This window comes from Uloborus diversus, chromosome 3 (genome assembly GCF_026930045.1).
Source record: "Uloborus diversus isolate 005 chromosome 3, Udiv.v.3.1, whole genome shotgun sequence".
Classification (NCBI taxonomy): Eukaryota; Metazoa; Arthropoda; class Arachnida; order Araneae; family Uloboridae; genus Uloborus; species Uloborus diversus.
The window spans coordinates 25,372,448-25,386,835 of NC_072733.1; the positions used below are offsets into that span (position 1 = coordinate 25,372,448).

The 14,388-nt window shown below is 34.0% G+C and overlaps 1 protein-coding gene across 1 annotated transcript in view; it reads right to left on the reverse strand.

The window, feature by feature from the left end:
- LOC129218287 (uncharacterized) overlaps positions 1 to 14,388 on the reverse strand; it is a 152,018-nt gene that overhangs the window by 11,995 nt on the left and 125,635 nt on the right. The window contains exons 17-19 of the mRNA XM_054852522.1: positions 7,816 to 7,999; positions 3,753 to 3,795; positions 3,500 to 3,594 (exon numbers count right to left, since the gene is read on the reverse strand). Coding sequence (XP_054708497.1) covers positions 3,500 to 3,594; positions 3,753 to 3,795; positions 7,816 to 7,999 — 322 coding nt within the window. The remainder of the gene's footprint in view (positions 1 to 3,499; positions 3,595 to 3,752; positions 3,796 to 7,815; positions 8,000 to 14,388) is intronic.

Here is a 14,388-nt window from a genome sequence, read left to right on the forward strand (position 1 = left end):
CAAATGGTTTTTTTTCCTTTTTTATTTTCTTTCATGATGTTTTCAAATTTGATTAGAAACTAATGACTGATATCAGTTTGTGGCCGTTGACAGCTCTCATACATCAAAAAACATTTTCACATTAAGGAACGTGAAAATAAATAACTTTTTGCACCAAAGAAATTATAAAAGAAAAAAAACCACAGCAACAGAAACAATTACAAAAAAAGCTTGGTATTTTTATCATTGATATATTTTCTTCAAGCATAAAAGAAGCTTTATAAAATATCGGGCTTGATTGAAGATGCCAAATCATTTGAAATGAAATGGAATGTTTATCTAGAAAAATGCATACAATACTGGTTCTATGGAATGTTTAAGCAAAATATGAATGCACCATAATATAAAACGATTTTTAAAAGATTTTGATATGCACTCCTGTTTGTGAAAATTGCAACACCATGAAGGAAGCGTCATAGTTGAATGAAATTTAATACACAGTTTAGTGGTAATGGTACAAATAAATGATTACATTTTCAAACCAAACATTAAAAAGAGATAGAAATTAGCATTTTGTATGGCCACCACGCGCCACAATAAGAGCTGCTACACGACTAGGCATGAAGTGAAACAAAGTTTGAATATTTGCCTGTGGAAGAGTATTCCATATTGCTTCTATGCGCAACCAAAGTTCATCTGTCAAAGCAACAGGACGAGGATCATGCTCAACAAAATCTCACACATGTTCAATCTGTGACATATCTGGGGAATATGCAGGCCAAGGAAGAAGCTGTACCTGCTGCAAATCAAGGTAGGAATTGACAGTCCTGGCGACATGTGGACTGGCTAGAATACAGCCCCTGGCAATCCTTGCAGGAAAGGAGTAGCTTGGGGCTGTAAAACTTCGTTTATGAATTGGGTATTGTTCAAATTGCCCACAATTCGTAGCAATTGTGATTGTCCATGATATGCTATGGCACCCCAGAAAACTTCGGGCATTCGTCCACTGTGGCGTTCAATAATGCACTCCAGAATGTACTGTTCACCAGCATAGAGTCTGACACAAATTCGGCCATCATGGTGCCACAAATTGAAGTGGAATTCGTCAGAAAAGATGACCTGCTGCCAATCAGCACTCCAGCTCCTATGCAAATTGGCCCATTGTAGCCGCAGGCGATGATGGTTTTAAGTGAGAGGAATACTGCATAAAGGAATCCTTGTGCGCAGCCCACGCAGCAGCAGACGTCTTCAAATTGATGAAGGACACAACGAAACAGCTGTAGCTGTTGACCACTGTGCTGCCAATTGTCTAGAAGAAGCTGAGCAGTCTGTCAGCACCATATGCACCAGGTGTCTGTCATCGCGAGCTGACGTCACATTTCAGGGTCCACTCTCGGATTTCCAAGCTGTCCGTCCACTGCTTCCAAACACGCATGATTCTGCTGCTGTTACGCTGCACATTAGCGGCTACTGCACAATAAGACAATCCACCTTCACGAAGGCCAATGATTCTGCCCCTTTCAAACTCTGAAATTTGCTCAAATTTTGCTTTCATTCGTCGAAGAGGCATACTAAAGATTCAGTTAACATTTACTCTAGCATACAACCACCGATAATCATACACGCCTCGCTTCAGTCGTCTATTGATATTCGGTTCGATCCGCCGTTCAGAGGGCGCTGCTCAGCATACGCATGTGCTACCGGTCTGTAATTCTAATCATTTGCATATCATGCCCTACTTTACATTTCCTGCACTTTTCAGCTCACTCACCTAAGTCCTTCGTGGTGTTGCAATTTTCACAAACAGGAGTGTACTTTAATATGAAACTGCATCAAATTTGTAAAGAACTTGGAAACTTTTCCATTTTTTACTAGTATATATCGGTCAAACAATTTTTTTTTTTCAGAAAGTAAGTTTTTCACCGAATTCACACTTGAAAATAAAAGAAAAACAAATCTGCATCATTATTTGACTGTGGGTTCACTGTGACTTCTGAAAGACTAACCACGATACTATGCCTGTTACATGTTTTAATGGCACACTCATATTAGCATATACTCAAAAAGTTCATATTATATGCTTTAGAACTATAATTTCTAATGAGCTATCAGGCAACAATTTTTTTCTTTTGTATGTGTGTGTCAGCATTTTTTTTTTAGTGAAAATAATGAATAGAAAGTCTAGCATAACAACTCACAAAGCAAAGGATGTTAAAAGCTTTATATATATATATATTTTTTTTTTTAATATAAGTCCCTCTGTATCCATCCTCTATTTCTGCAAATTTTGTACTTGCTCCAATTTTATATTACTTCTTTCAAGAATTCCAAAAGTATGGGCATATGGGTGTATGTACATGACAGCATACAAATACAAATGTAACAACCGACAACAGGCTCTGGGCTCAGCAAAGCTGGTCCTAATCTGGCTATTAGTCCCAATGAAGATCAATGGACTCTTTAAAGCAACCCACCCATTTGCTCATTAACGTCTCTTCCGGTAAGCTGTTTCAATTGCTTACAACCCTACTAAAGTATTAATTTCCCCTAATTTCCAGGTTAACAGAAACATGAGAGGGCTTTCTGAGAGGGATAAAAGAGAATGACCCGCATAATGGTCTGAAAACATAAGGAACCCCAGATAAAGTCAGATATAAAAATAACTATCTCCATAATCCTATTTCAGCAAGAATTGTTCAAAAGAAACTTCCTGCTTTGAAAATTTATGGAAGAGTTGTATTTTGTAAAGCAGTTATGACAACCCATTGTGTGCTTCAGACTCCTCCGCAGTGGTTCAAGTTATCTAGTCTGATGATTCAATCTTCACCATATTTGAGACAACTGGACGCATTTATATATGGAGAAAGCAAACAGAAGCACATTTTTTGGCTGCATTTTGCTGACTATGAAGCATAGAGGTGGTTCCCTTATGATAGGGAGAGAGGAGGGTGATATCTTGGCAAAATCTTAAGACTGCTTGTTATTCTGTATGGAGGGTTAACATCTATTTACTACATAGCCATTTTGCGGGATAGAATGCAGCCTTTTTTTCCAGATTTCATTTTCAGAAAATGCCCACTGTCTCAGGATGATACAACTTCTTATATACACTGTTAAAATAAAAATGGTTTGAAGAGCTACGGGCTAAATAGAACATCTTGCTGGCCCTCTTAGTTTCCTGAGTTGAACATTCACAAACAGCTGAGGGGACATTTGAAGTCAAAACTGGATGATCGATCGCACATTTTTTTCTGAGATTTTGGGATTGAAAACAGCTCTCCAGGAAAAACGGCTTCATATTCCATTAAACATTGTTAATGATCTTTATGAATCGGTCCCGAATTGCATAAAATCTGTAATTAAGTCAAGGGGTACTCTAACTCCTTTTTAATAAAGCTTTTCTTCTATTTCTCATGTGTTTTAGAGACGGGGGACATTCCTTTGTTCCCCATCTGTATAACGCAGTCCTAAGTCAAGCACAATGGTGGAAGAACTTCTAGAAATGAACTAAAATACTCACTTCTGATATATCACCTGTTGCTGCAATGCTAGGAATAATGGGAGTTGGCACTTCAACTGTTTCAGTCTCAGCCTGAAGATCAAAGAAGCTTGGAGCTATGAAAAACAAAGCAACAGTAGGAAAAATTAAAACAAAAATGCTCTCTGCAAAAAATATTTTATAATAATTTACTAATACACATGCAAATACTGGACAACCTTTATGCATAAGTTATAAAAAAAGATAAAATGTCAAAAACATTGTGTCAACTAACCTCGCTCTTCACAATCATCGAACTCTTCAAATTGAATCCAATCCTATAAAAAATATAAATATGAGACACATGACAGGTGAACTGAAAAGTTCCTAGGCTGACATATAGAGGACATTAATAGGGTTAAATCCATGCTATTTTTAGTTAGTACCAAGCTTCAAAAGATATACTTATTAATTTCACAGTTGTTGGACATCTAGTTTGTGAGATATAGCTTTGAAAGTGAAACAACTTTTGTTATTGTGAAAAAAGTGAGTAACAAAGAATTTCGTGTGTTAATGAAACAATGCTTTTTGGAGAAAACAAATACTGTTTAAGATAAGGTTTGGCTTGATATGTATTATTTGGACTCTGAACCAGGTAACTCAACTGTTGAGAAGTAGTTAGCTACATTTAAACAGGATGAAATGAATATTGGAGACGATGCACGCAGTGGACGCGCCAAAGAGGCTGTTAAAGACGAAAACATCAAAAATTTCCACAAAATAATTTTGAATGATCATAAAGTGAAGTTGACTGAGATAGTTGAGACCTTTAAGCTATCAAAGGAACATGTTGGGCATATGTTGGTTGAATATTTGGACATGTGAAAGCTGTGTGCAAGGTGTGTGCCGTTCATACACACAATCGATCAAAAGAAACAACATTTTGATGATTTGGAAGTGTTTAATGATATTCGACCATAATAAAATCTCATTTTTCATCCTATATAGTACTATGGATGAAACATGGCTCCATCACTACACTCCAGAGTCCAATCAACAGTCAGCCGAATGAACTGAACGCGGGATGAATCAAATCCAAAGCGTGGAAAGACTCAACAGTTGGATAGCAAGGTTATGGCATCTGTATTCTGGGATGCATATAGTGTTATATTAATAGATTTCCTCGAAAATAGTCAGACTATCAACAGCATTTATCATATAAAGTTGTTGGAGCGTTAGAACAATGAAATCACAAAACAATGGTTTCATCCAAAGAAGAAAAAAGTTCTGTTTCATCAAGAGAATGCACCATGTCACAAATCAATGAAAACTATGGCAAAATTGCATGAATTAGGCTATGAATTGCTTCCCCAACCACTGTACTCTCCAGATCTACCCCCCCCCCCAGTGGCTTTTTCCTCTTTGCAGACCTCAAAAGAATGCTTGCTGGAAAGAAATTAAGCACTTCCGCAGAGAGAATAGCAGAAACTGAGGCTTAAGAGAAATCATACAATAAAACTGGTATTGAAAAACTGTATGATCAATATAATCGCTGTATTGCCCTCAAAGGCAACTATATTAAGTAATACAATCGAATTTTACCAAAAAAATATATTTTACTATGCTAGCCTACAAACTTTCCAGCCCAACTGTTAAATGTGTCAAAAACATAAATAAAAGTGAACACACAGTATATGCCATCTCAATAGACATTGACATAGATATTGAGATGATTGTCAATAGACATTGAGATGACAGTCATCAGAAAAGATAGTTCACATCAAAAAGAATTACACATACTCATATAAATAATTATTCCAGAAAACAGAGTACATATTTGTATTCTGAAGTCAACACTATGCATTAGTCCTTTACTCTTTAACGACTCTTTAAGAACCTGTTAAAAAAATAAACACCCAGAAGCAAAAATGCATTACAAACTGTAACTTAGAAATAAAAAAACCTTGGAGTGTCATAAGAGAACAGGCATATATTCTTTACTGCCACTGGTTGTCTTAGAAAAAATTGGAAAGACTTTGGATTTTACACATCCTGTAAACAAGATCCATTCATTCAGAGAATTTTTTTTTTCCTTTTTCTATTCAAGAATGATGAAACACAGTGAAAGTAAGTGATAAATAAAGCCAGAATTATCCAACTTCACAAATTGAAAAACCAGAAGATTTTTTTGTGGTATTATTAATAAACATTTTCACGCTAAAAGCAAGAATTTTGCTGGTTTTAAAAATATCAAGATATTGAGATCAAGCATTTCATGATTTTTTAAAATGTGACAACTTGATGATTATTAATACTAGAATTACGGTGATCTTCATATACCTAGACCCCTGTAGGGGTCATTTTGACCTCCGAAAAGAAATCTTTCATAGTTCCCCATATAATGGCGTATATTTGTAAAAATTTGTTAAAAATAAACATAGTTAGAACAAATGCAGTTTATTTGAAGGGTGCAGAGATTTTGAGGATACATATTAAAGCATTTTTAAAAAGTTTAAAACCCTTAAAATAACCAGCACTGTTTCATTTACATTTCAGAAACTAGCGACTAATGCCTTTAGGTACAAAAACATTAAAAATGCTTCATGTTCTTGCAATGCTATATTCTAAGAGGCATTTTCTGCTATGTTTCAGCATCAGTAAATGTATTTGCATTTCTTTTTTTTTTCTCTCAAAAAGGTCAAAAGAACATCTGCCCACACTTTTAGGTATAACCTTTTAATTTGGGTTGAAAAATAAATTCAGTATTCTTGAAAGCTTTATATTGCTAAACAGCAAAATTAGTTAAGAAAAGTCAAGAAGGATTAGGCTTTTTATGAAAATACAGAGCAGTAAGCAAAAAGAGTTTGCATGGGGGTCAAAATGACCTCTCCCATAATTTTAGTGTTTTGAGATATTTGAAGAAACATGCTATAGATTCAACACTTACAATAGGGAAATGTTGGAATTTGCCATTTTTTTTTTAAACTTTTTTTCGGCTGCAACCAAATAAACAAGCTTATACAATAATACAATAATGCTAATGTACAATAGACAACAAACATGCAAAAAAAAAAAAAAGAAGAAATTCCAGTTACTACCCTTTACCTGCCCAAGGCAGAATAGGCCAGTCCGGGGGGGGGGGGGGCTGGATTTCAGGAACACAATGAAACTATGCTTCTTTGTATGAATTGTGTTGCTTTTCTCCTATATCATGTGTTGAGTACATATCAAAAATATCCAATATTTTCAATCAGTGCAAACTTAAGTCATCTAATAGCAACTGCTCCCTTAAATCACTGTAGTTTATTTTCTTATGTTATTATTATTATAATACCGCAATTTTAAAATTAATGTTTCTTTCATTATTTTTGATCATAAATATGCAGTTTATATCAACATTTATGTACTTTGAATGGCATTTAAGTAAAAGTGATATTTACAATCATTAGTAAAATTTGATAATTTAAACTATTAGAAATAAAATATAGCATAACTTATACATTTCTATTAATTTTAATTGAAGTATTTAAGCACTAAATGCTTTACTCATTTTGCTTTGGTTAGCTACTTTTTATGAATTTTACATATTTCAGAACAAAAAAAATATGCATTAACCAGTCCATACTACACATCCGTAAGGCATTTTTTTTCCTGACCAATTAAAATTGTTACACTACTAATAATTATATGAATAGAAAATAAAGTAGGAATATTACATTATTTTCATTATATTAATGATACATTAATATATATTATGTAAATATACTACATTACTTTTGATTATTTTTAATAATTAAACAAAAATATGTTTTTATTATTAATACATTTAATTTTTACATCTCAAACGTCGTACTTTGAAAAAATAAATATTGAAAATATCAAAATAACATGAGATTTTCAAAATAAATATTGGATATATATCGTAATTTATATCATGATGTATATTGACCGATATATGTCAGAGAGAACCCTGCCCTCCTTCCTCTGAAAAATTCTGAAATGACCTCAAAAGTTTGACAGGGGCACTAGACCCAATTGGTATGCTACTGTAATACCTAAACTTTGAAAACGGCAGGGCATTTTGATGGATTAAAGACTGTTCTAAAAATGTAACTTGAGATTGTTTAGCCCATTGAATCAAATAAAACTTATAAGTTTAAAAAAAAAAAAGGATCAAGTGGTATCTGGTCTTCCCAATACATCAAAAAAAAAAAAAAAAAAATTATTCACCTTCATAGAATTTCAAACAATAACATTCAACAAATATGAATAACTAACTCAATCATCTCAACAAAATTTAAAACAACCAAGTATTCCCCTATCCCCACCAAAATAACATATGAAAATCAGAAACTTACTTCTATTTCATAGTACCAACGTTTTGACACTGGTTTCTTAAATTCTTCTTTTTCTCTTCTATTTATTCTGAAATGCCAATCTAAATGCTGGCTGTACTGCTGACTTTGAATATCTTTAAAACGCATACCACAAGAACAACATTGAGAGCCTTGATGCAAAGCTGATATTACATTAGGATAAGGTCTAAAACATGAAAATTTTAGCTTATATAACACAAGTAATCTTAAATAAGAAAATTATAATAAAAAAATTCTCTTAAAACATCAATTTCCAAAGGAAAATTTATAATTCATTAAAAGGTCAAGTCAGAGTTGTTTTCTTTTAGGAAAACTAAATAAAGCATTATAGAAATACAAGAGATATTTATTGCAATTTTTTTGAAATTGAGATTCAAAATTCAAATAATCAGTAAAGAGAAATGACAAGCAAATAAATCAAGTTCGATGAAATAAACTTCATGTTGGTGTGAAAACATAAAAAGATTCAATATTTGAAGATGCTTAATGCCTTTCAAGGGACCTAAAATATTGTCTTTAAGTAGAGTAAGTGCCTTCTTAAACGGAATTATCAAAAGAAAAATATTAATTTGCACTTTTCATGTTCCGAGTCATCAAAAGTTTTTGATGTACTGTTATTTTAAGAATTCATGAGTATACATACACAGAGTCTGACAAAAATTGTGAAATCTTATGGAGTCAATATAAAATTTTAAGCTCCAGACAATTTATTACTCAGAACCAGCGGTTCCCAACCTTTTTCCCCTTGAGAACTCCTTTCAAATTCTGAAAGAAGTTGGTGAACCCTTGTGCAATAAGCAGTTAGTGAAAAGCAAAAAAAAAAAAAAAAAAATGCGCAACAAAAAATGAAAACATAACTGCAAAATTTAAAAGTACAAATTAAAATGACCACTAAAAATGAACGCAAAACAAACGGGGTGGGCTTTTTTTTCTTTTTGAGCTTTTTCAATTTTGAAAAATACTAGGTATGGGATTGTTGTGGAATGAAGAAGCTCAAAGAAAGGCAAAAATATCAGTCAGTTTCAGTCCTGCATTAGATTCAGCATTTAATTTGCTTCAGTTTTTATTTCCAAATGTGTTGAAAATCCTTTTTCACATAGAAATGTTATCCAAAACAGTAATGAAATTTTTAAAATGTCCTTTTCTGACACAACAGAACATTTATTTGTAACATCGAAAGTCAATTAAAGAATACTCTTTAAAAATACCTTATAGAAAACTGTATTAGATTAACTAAATGAGCTTTTTTTCTGCCAGTGAAATTAGATAGACCTCTTAATTTATATCATCTTGAAAAAGAACCCAAGTCTAATTGCTTTTGCTACTGATAGATACTGCATAGATTAATCATTTTGAGTGCGGACAAATTTTCTTGTCTTTATGTAAAATGTGTGAAATAAAATGCATAGTTATTATTGTTTTATCTAGGTTTATTTTTGGAAACAATTAAATGCCTACAATTAACTTCAATTATTTCAAAAAATGTGATTTTAACCAATTAAAATATTTTAATGTTCACTTATTGGGGAGATTTTTTCTCCCCAAATATCATGAATTCCTTTTATAAATGCAGCGCTGGTTCTAATGCAGTGCAATTTCTAGTTCCATTGATTTTTTTTTTCTGTGTACATGCCGAAAGTTTCACCCAGGAAATTTTTTTAAAAGTAAAATGTTTTTCTCCACACCTGAAATTTTTTTCGGGTTGTTAACTATTTCTTTTTGAAAATTATAGCAACTAAAAGTAGCACAATCACACTTCCATGCATTTTCATTACACCACAAGAGAAGAGGGATATCTCTTCGTCACAATCGAATGGCAAATAAACTTAACATCCAAATTAACCATAAATACTTCAGACGCTCGTGTAAGCTCCATGAAATGTTTCCAATATAAGTAATCAAATTTTTTGATCAAAAGCTACTGAGAAAACTAAAGAATTCATATGCTTTTCTTGTATTCAAAACTGAACCTTTACGGTACTGCATGAATTTTATAATGATAATGAAAACGATGAACATCACTCCTTGAGACACACATAATTACTGAATTTACATAATATGTCAGTAAGTATGCTAAAATTTGCATCTACAGAGTATCGAATGTGCAAGAGACAAATGAATTATCCTTAGAGTTACTATTTTGAAGAATAGACAGGGGAGCGCCATCGAACCTCTTCTCCCCTAACATTACCAAAGATCATCTAAAATGTGTTTTTAAGACTACAAATTTGAAAATTTTCTGGGGGAGAAACCCTGGGCACCCTTTACTTTGGAGTAAATATACTTACCGTTAGTTCATATAGGCTTCCCTTAGATCAGAAGTAATATACAGTCGCCTCAGAACACAGTACTGATTACAGGAATACCACTTTGAGGCGACCATATATGCAAACATTTGTTAAGAAAAAAGGATAACTATTGGGAAGGTTACAGCCTATATGTTAAACTTGCATTGCCTAGCGAAAATTCCTTAAAAAATGCTCTAGTTAAAGGTGTGTTAAATTGATATTTGTAAAATTCAAAATTTTTCAAAAGCATCGTATTTTTCCAAGTGGCCCTCTCCAAGATTTGTGTCTGGATCCGCCCCTGCATTCAAATGACTTCCAGGTGCAGTGGCTGCAACTTCATAGGCAATTGAGCATGTAAAATGAACAGTAAAATGAGCTACTTTAACAATATTCAGAGAGGATGATCTTCCAAATACTCTAAGCAACATTCGATACAGAGCAGAACTTTCCTCTTTCATTTCAGAATTTTTAATTACAGTAAAACCTGTAAAGTTGAACACCCTTGTAAGTTGACCACCTGTCTATTTTGACCACTTTTGTCAGGAACGGAATTAGTCCTATCGCATACAAAGAAGGAAAACCTCTGTAACTTGACCACCTCTCTATCTTGACCACCTGTCTATCTTGACCACTAATGTACGCCAAATTTGGTTTGGAGTATTGTAAAAAACCCTTTGTAAGTTGACCATTCGGTTTATTTTCTTAAACTTTCTTCAGCAAATTATTTTATTTTATTATCTATTTATTTATTATTATTATTTTCTTTTTGATAGCTTTCCAAGAATGTTTTTAATGCTTTGATGACAGACTAGCATTTTAAACAGCAGCATTTTAAACAGCAGCATTTAAACAGCAGCATAAAGCTTATGCTGCTCTTTATTCTCCAAACTTGTTTTTCATTTGCTGTTCTTTTGAGATAGCTTTTTGTACTCTGTTCAATGAAAATAGGTGTCAGTAGAAAAGTTCAAAGTCTTTTCCTTCAGTTGCAATATGTTGTGGCAACACAGGAATTGGGCTACAAAGAGCAGGCCCGGATCTATACATTTTGGGCCCCTCTGCTACAAAATATGTAGGGCCCCTCCCTAGTGGCTAGCAGTTTCTATTTGTAAAGTGAATAAGTTTTAGTACTAGTTTTTTTCTATTATTTTTTTCTTCAATTTCTAGGGCCGTTAGCAACCTTTAAGGACGCGGACCCCTCGCACTGCGGATACGCAGAGCCGAGCTTGTTGCTCTTTGTGCTATAAGTTTTACATAAAAAGGCTTCAAAAAGAAACTTTAAATTAATAAAAAGTATGAAATATTAAAATTAATTGAAAATGAAGAAAGCCAGAGAAAATTAGCTGGCACAAATGGAATTTCTAAAACTACAGTGTCTAATATAGTTAAAAACAAGGAAAAAATAACAAAATTATTTGAATAGTATTTTTAATTATTGTTTCACTTTCAATGATGTTAAACAATAAAAGTGAGTTGAACAGAAAGAGTAAGGGTGAATTACTCAAAAAAAAAAATGAATACATGGTGCAAGAAATGACAAAAAAAAAAAAAAAAAACGAGCTGATGTGTGCATCACATGACTTCCTTTTACTCCAATTTAATGTCATTTTCTCATTATTGGCAGTTTTAATATGATTCAATAGTTTACTCTCTAAATATCACCAACAGTGGCCAAATTGAAACCAGATTAAAATAAAAAAAAAAAAATCGTCGCCAAGTTGGTGAAAAAACTTGGCGACCAAAAGCTTGGCGATACGTCACCAAGTGTTTACCAAATTATAACACCACTTAAGTTTGCATTGATATTAACAATGATTTCCCCCCAAAAAGGTGCAAAAGACCCCCTTAGGAACATCCGAAAGCAACCAAAAGGGGAGGTGCACAACTAGACCCCACTACGAGTCTATGTACCAAATTTCAACTTTCTAGGACATACCATTTTTGAGTTATGCGAGATACATACGCACATACGCACATACATACAGACGTCACGAGAAAAGTCGTTGTAATTACCTCGGTGATGGTCAAAATGGATATTTCGCGTGTCTATACATTCTTAGGCACTTTTCCGCATGTGGTCGAATCGAAAAAAAAACTCAACATTCATTTGGGTCACCCCCAATGGCAAAATGGAAATTAAGGGCGATTTTTGAGTGAAAATTTTTTCGCGAATACAATACTTCCTTTTTTGTAAAAGGAAGTAAAAAATCATTACCGCCCTTTATAAGTTGACCACCTGTCTAAGTTGAACGCCAAAGTACTGCACCGCGAGTGGCCAACTTACACAGGTTTCACTGCATATTTTTTAAACCATTTAGTAAAATCAGGGATATAATCTACCAGGGGTCTATGTAGAAGTGATCGACTTGTTCCATATAGGACATTTTCCACAAAAAATATAGGACAAATATAGGACACATTATATGAATAATTTTGCTATGAAAAAAGAAATAATACATATCATATATTATTTAGTTATCCTTATCAATGATTCTGTTTAAAAAAAACCGCAAACAAAATTGTAACTTACATCTGAAATGACTTTCCTGTAGTTGAAAGAATAATTTTTGAAAAAACAATGTACTTTATAGACTAAATAACTAAACAAAATTCGAGCAAAGATAATTTTATTTTTTTTTCCTCACTCATGACTCAAGTACTAATTCCACTGTTCTTTGATTTTATATCTAAACTGATACCTTTACCACTTGTATTAACAACAAACAGAGCTTGAGAAGGATCCTTCTGACGTTTTTCAGAGTTTTATTTAGGCTTGAATGTTTTAGCATGCTGCCTCAATTGTGAAAATCCACTATTGCTTATGGGTACTGAACAGTTGCTAAAATGGCAAAAAGCGGTAAAATCATCTTTTCTTTGGTGCACCATGCACCAATATTTGTACCATTAATGTCCTCCTGATCCAACCACTCCACATGAAATTTTGTAAAGCGATGCGATTTTGCCATTATAATTCCACTTATTACAACAAAATATGTTTTGCCATCAAAAGGAACTTACATTCCACGACCCCAAAATTCCACAAAAAGAAAAGATTACAAAAAGAATATTTGAACATTCCGATCTGAAAATGCACTGAACACAAAAAAACAACTCACAAAAACGAAAACCACGTAGGAAAACAAAACAAACGGCTGTTGCCAAACGCAAAATTCTAAAACTGACTTCAGACTTAGTTCTTGAAACTCCACCCACTATAGAGTGACGTCACATTGCTGTAGCCAGTTATAGAAGATGCCTGTTGCAGGATTTAGTCAGTTGCGTTTTTTAATTTTAAATTCGTTTGGGCACGTACTTTTAGTGAAAAATACAATGTCACTAAAATTATTTACTGTTCTTTTTAGAAGATATATAGGGTAAAAAATGGAAATATAGGATATTTTCAAAAAATATAGGAAATTTAGGACGATTTTGATGTTTTTTTGAAAATATAGGATATATAGGACTACATGAAATACACCGCCAGCTCAGTCAATTCCAGCCGAGGACTGCAGTTTTGTGCTTATTAGCACTCATCAGCCTGGCATAGGACTAACTGAGCTGGAGGTGGAAAACCTCTAGAGGAAGCCAAGAGTGCCAAATAAACTGGTAGCTAATATAGAATTAAAACTGACCAGATGAGTGACCGAAACAATGGTTCGGTTCAACTCGAATATTGCAGGCAAGGCAGGTATATTCAGTAAGTTACCGCCCTATAGCTTGGGCTAAGGCAGAAATACATGAAATACACCGCCAGCTCAGTCAATTCCAGCCGAGGACTGCAGTTCCGTGCGTATTAGCACTCATCAGCCCAGCATTGGACTAACTGAGCTGGGGTTTTTTCCTGGGGTTTGAGAGGTTTTCCACCTCCAGCTCAGTTAGTCCTATGCCGGGCTGATGAGTGCTAATCAGCACGAAACTGCAGTCCTTGGCTGGAATTGACTGAGCTGGCGGTGTATTTCATGTATTTCTGCCTTAGCTCTGGCTATAGGGCGGTAACTTACTGAATATAAGACTACTTCGACCCCTGAGGGGTGCCCACCTAGGGGAAGGGGGTCATGGCACAGACTGCGGCATTGAAATTCTTAGGGGGGTTTTGAGGGGTATATTAATCATTTTTAGGGGGCTCTTGCTTTTGGGGGGATCTTCATGAAATTTAGGGGGGCACACCCTTGTTCTAAGGGGGTGGGCACCCCTGCAACTACAGTACTCACAAGCAGTCTTGGTGACATTCTTGAACCTTAGTTTCTGAGATTCTTTAGTTTTCTTAATA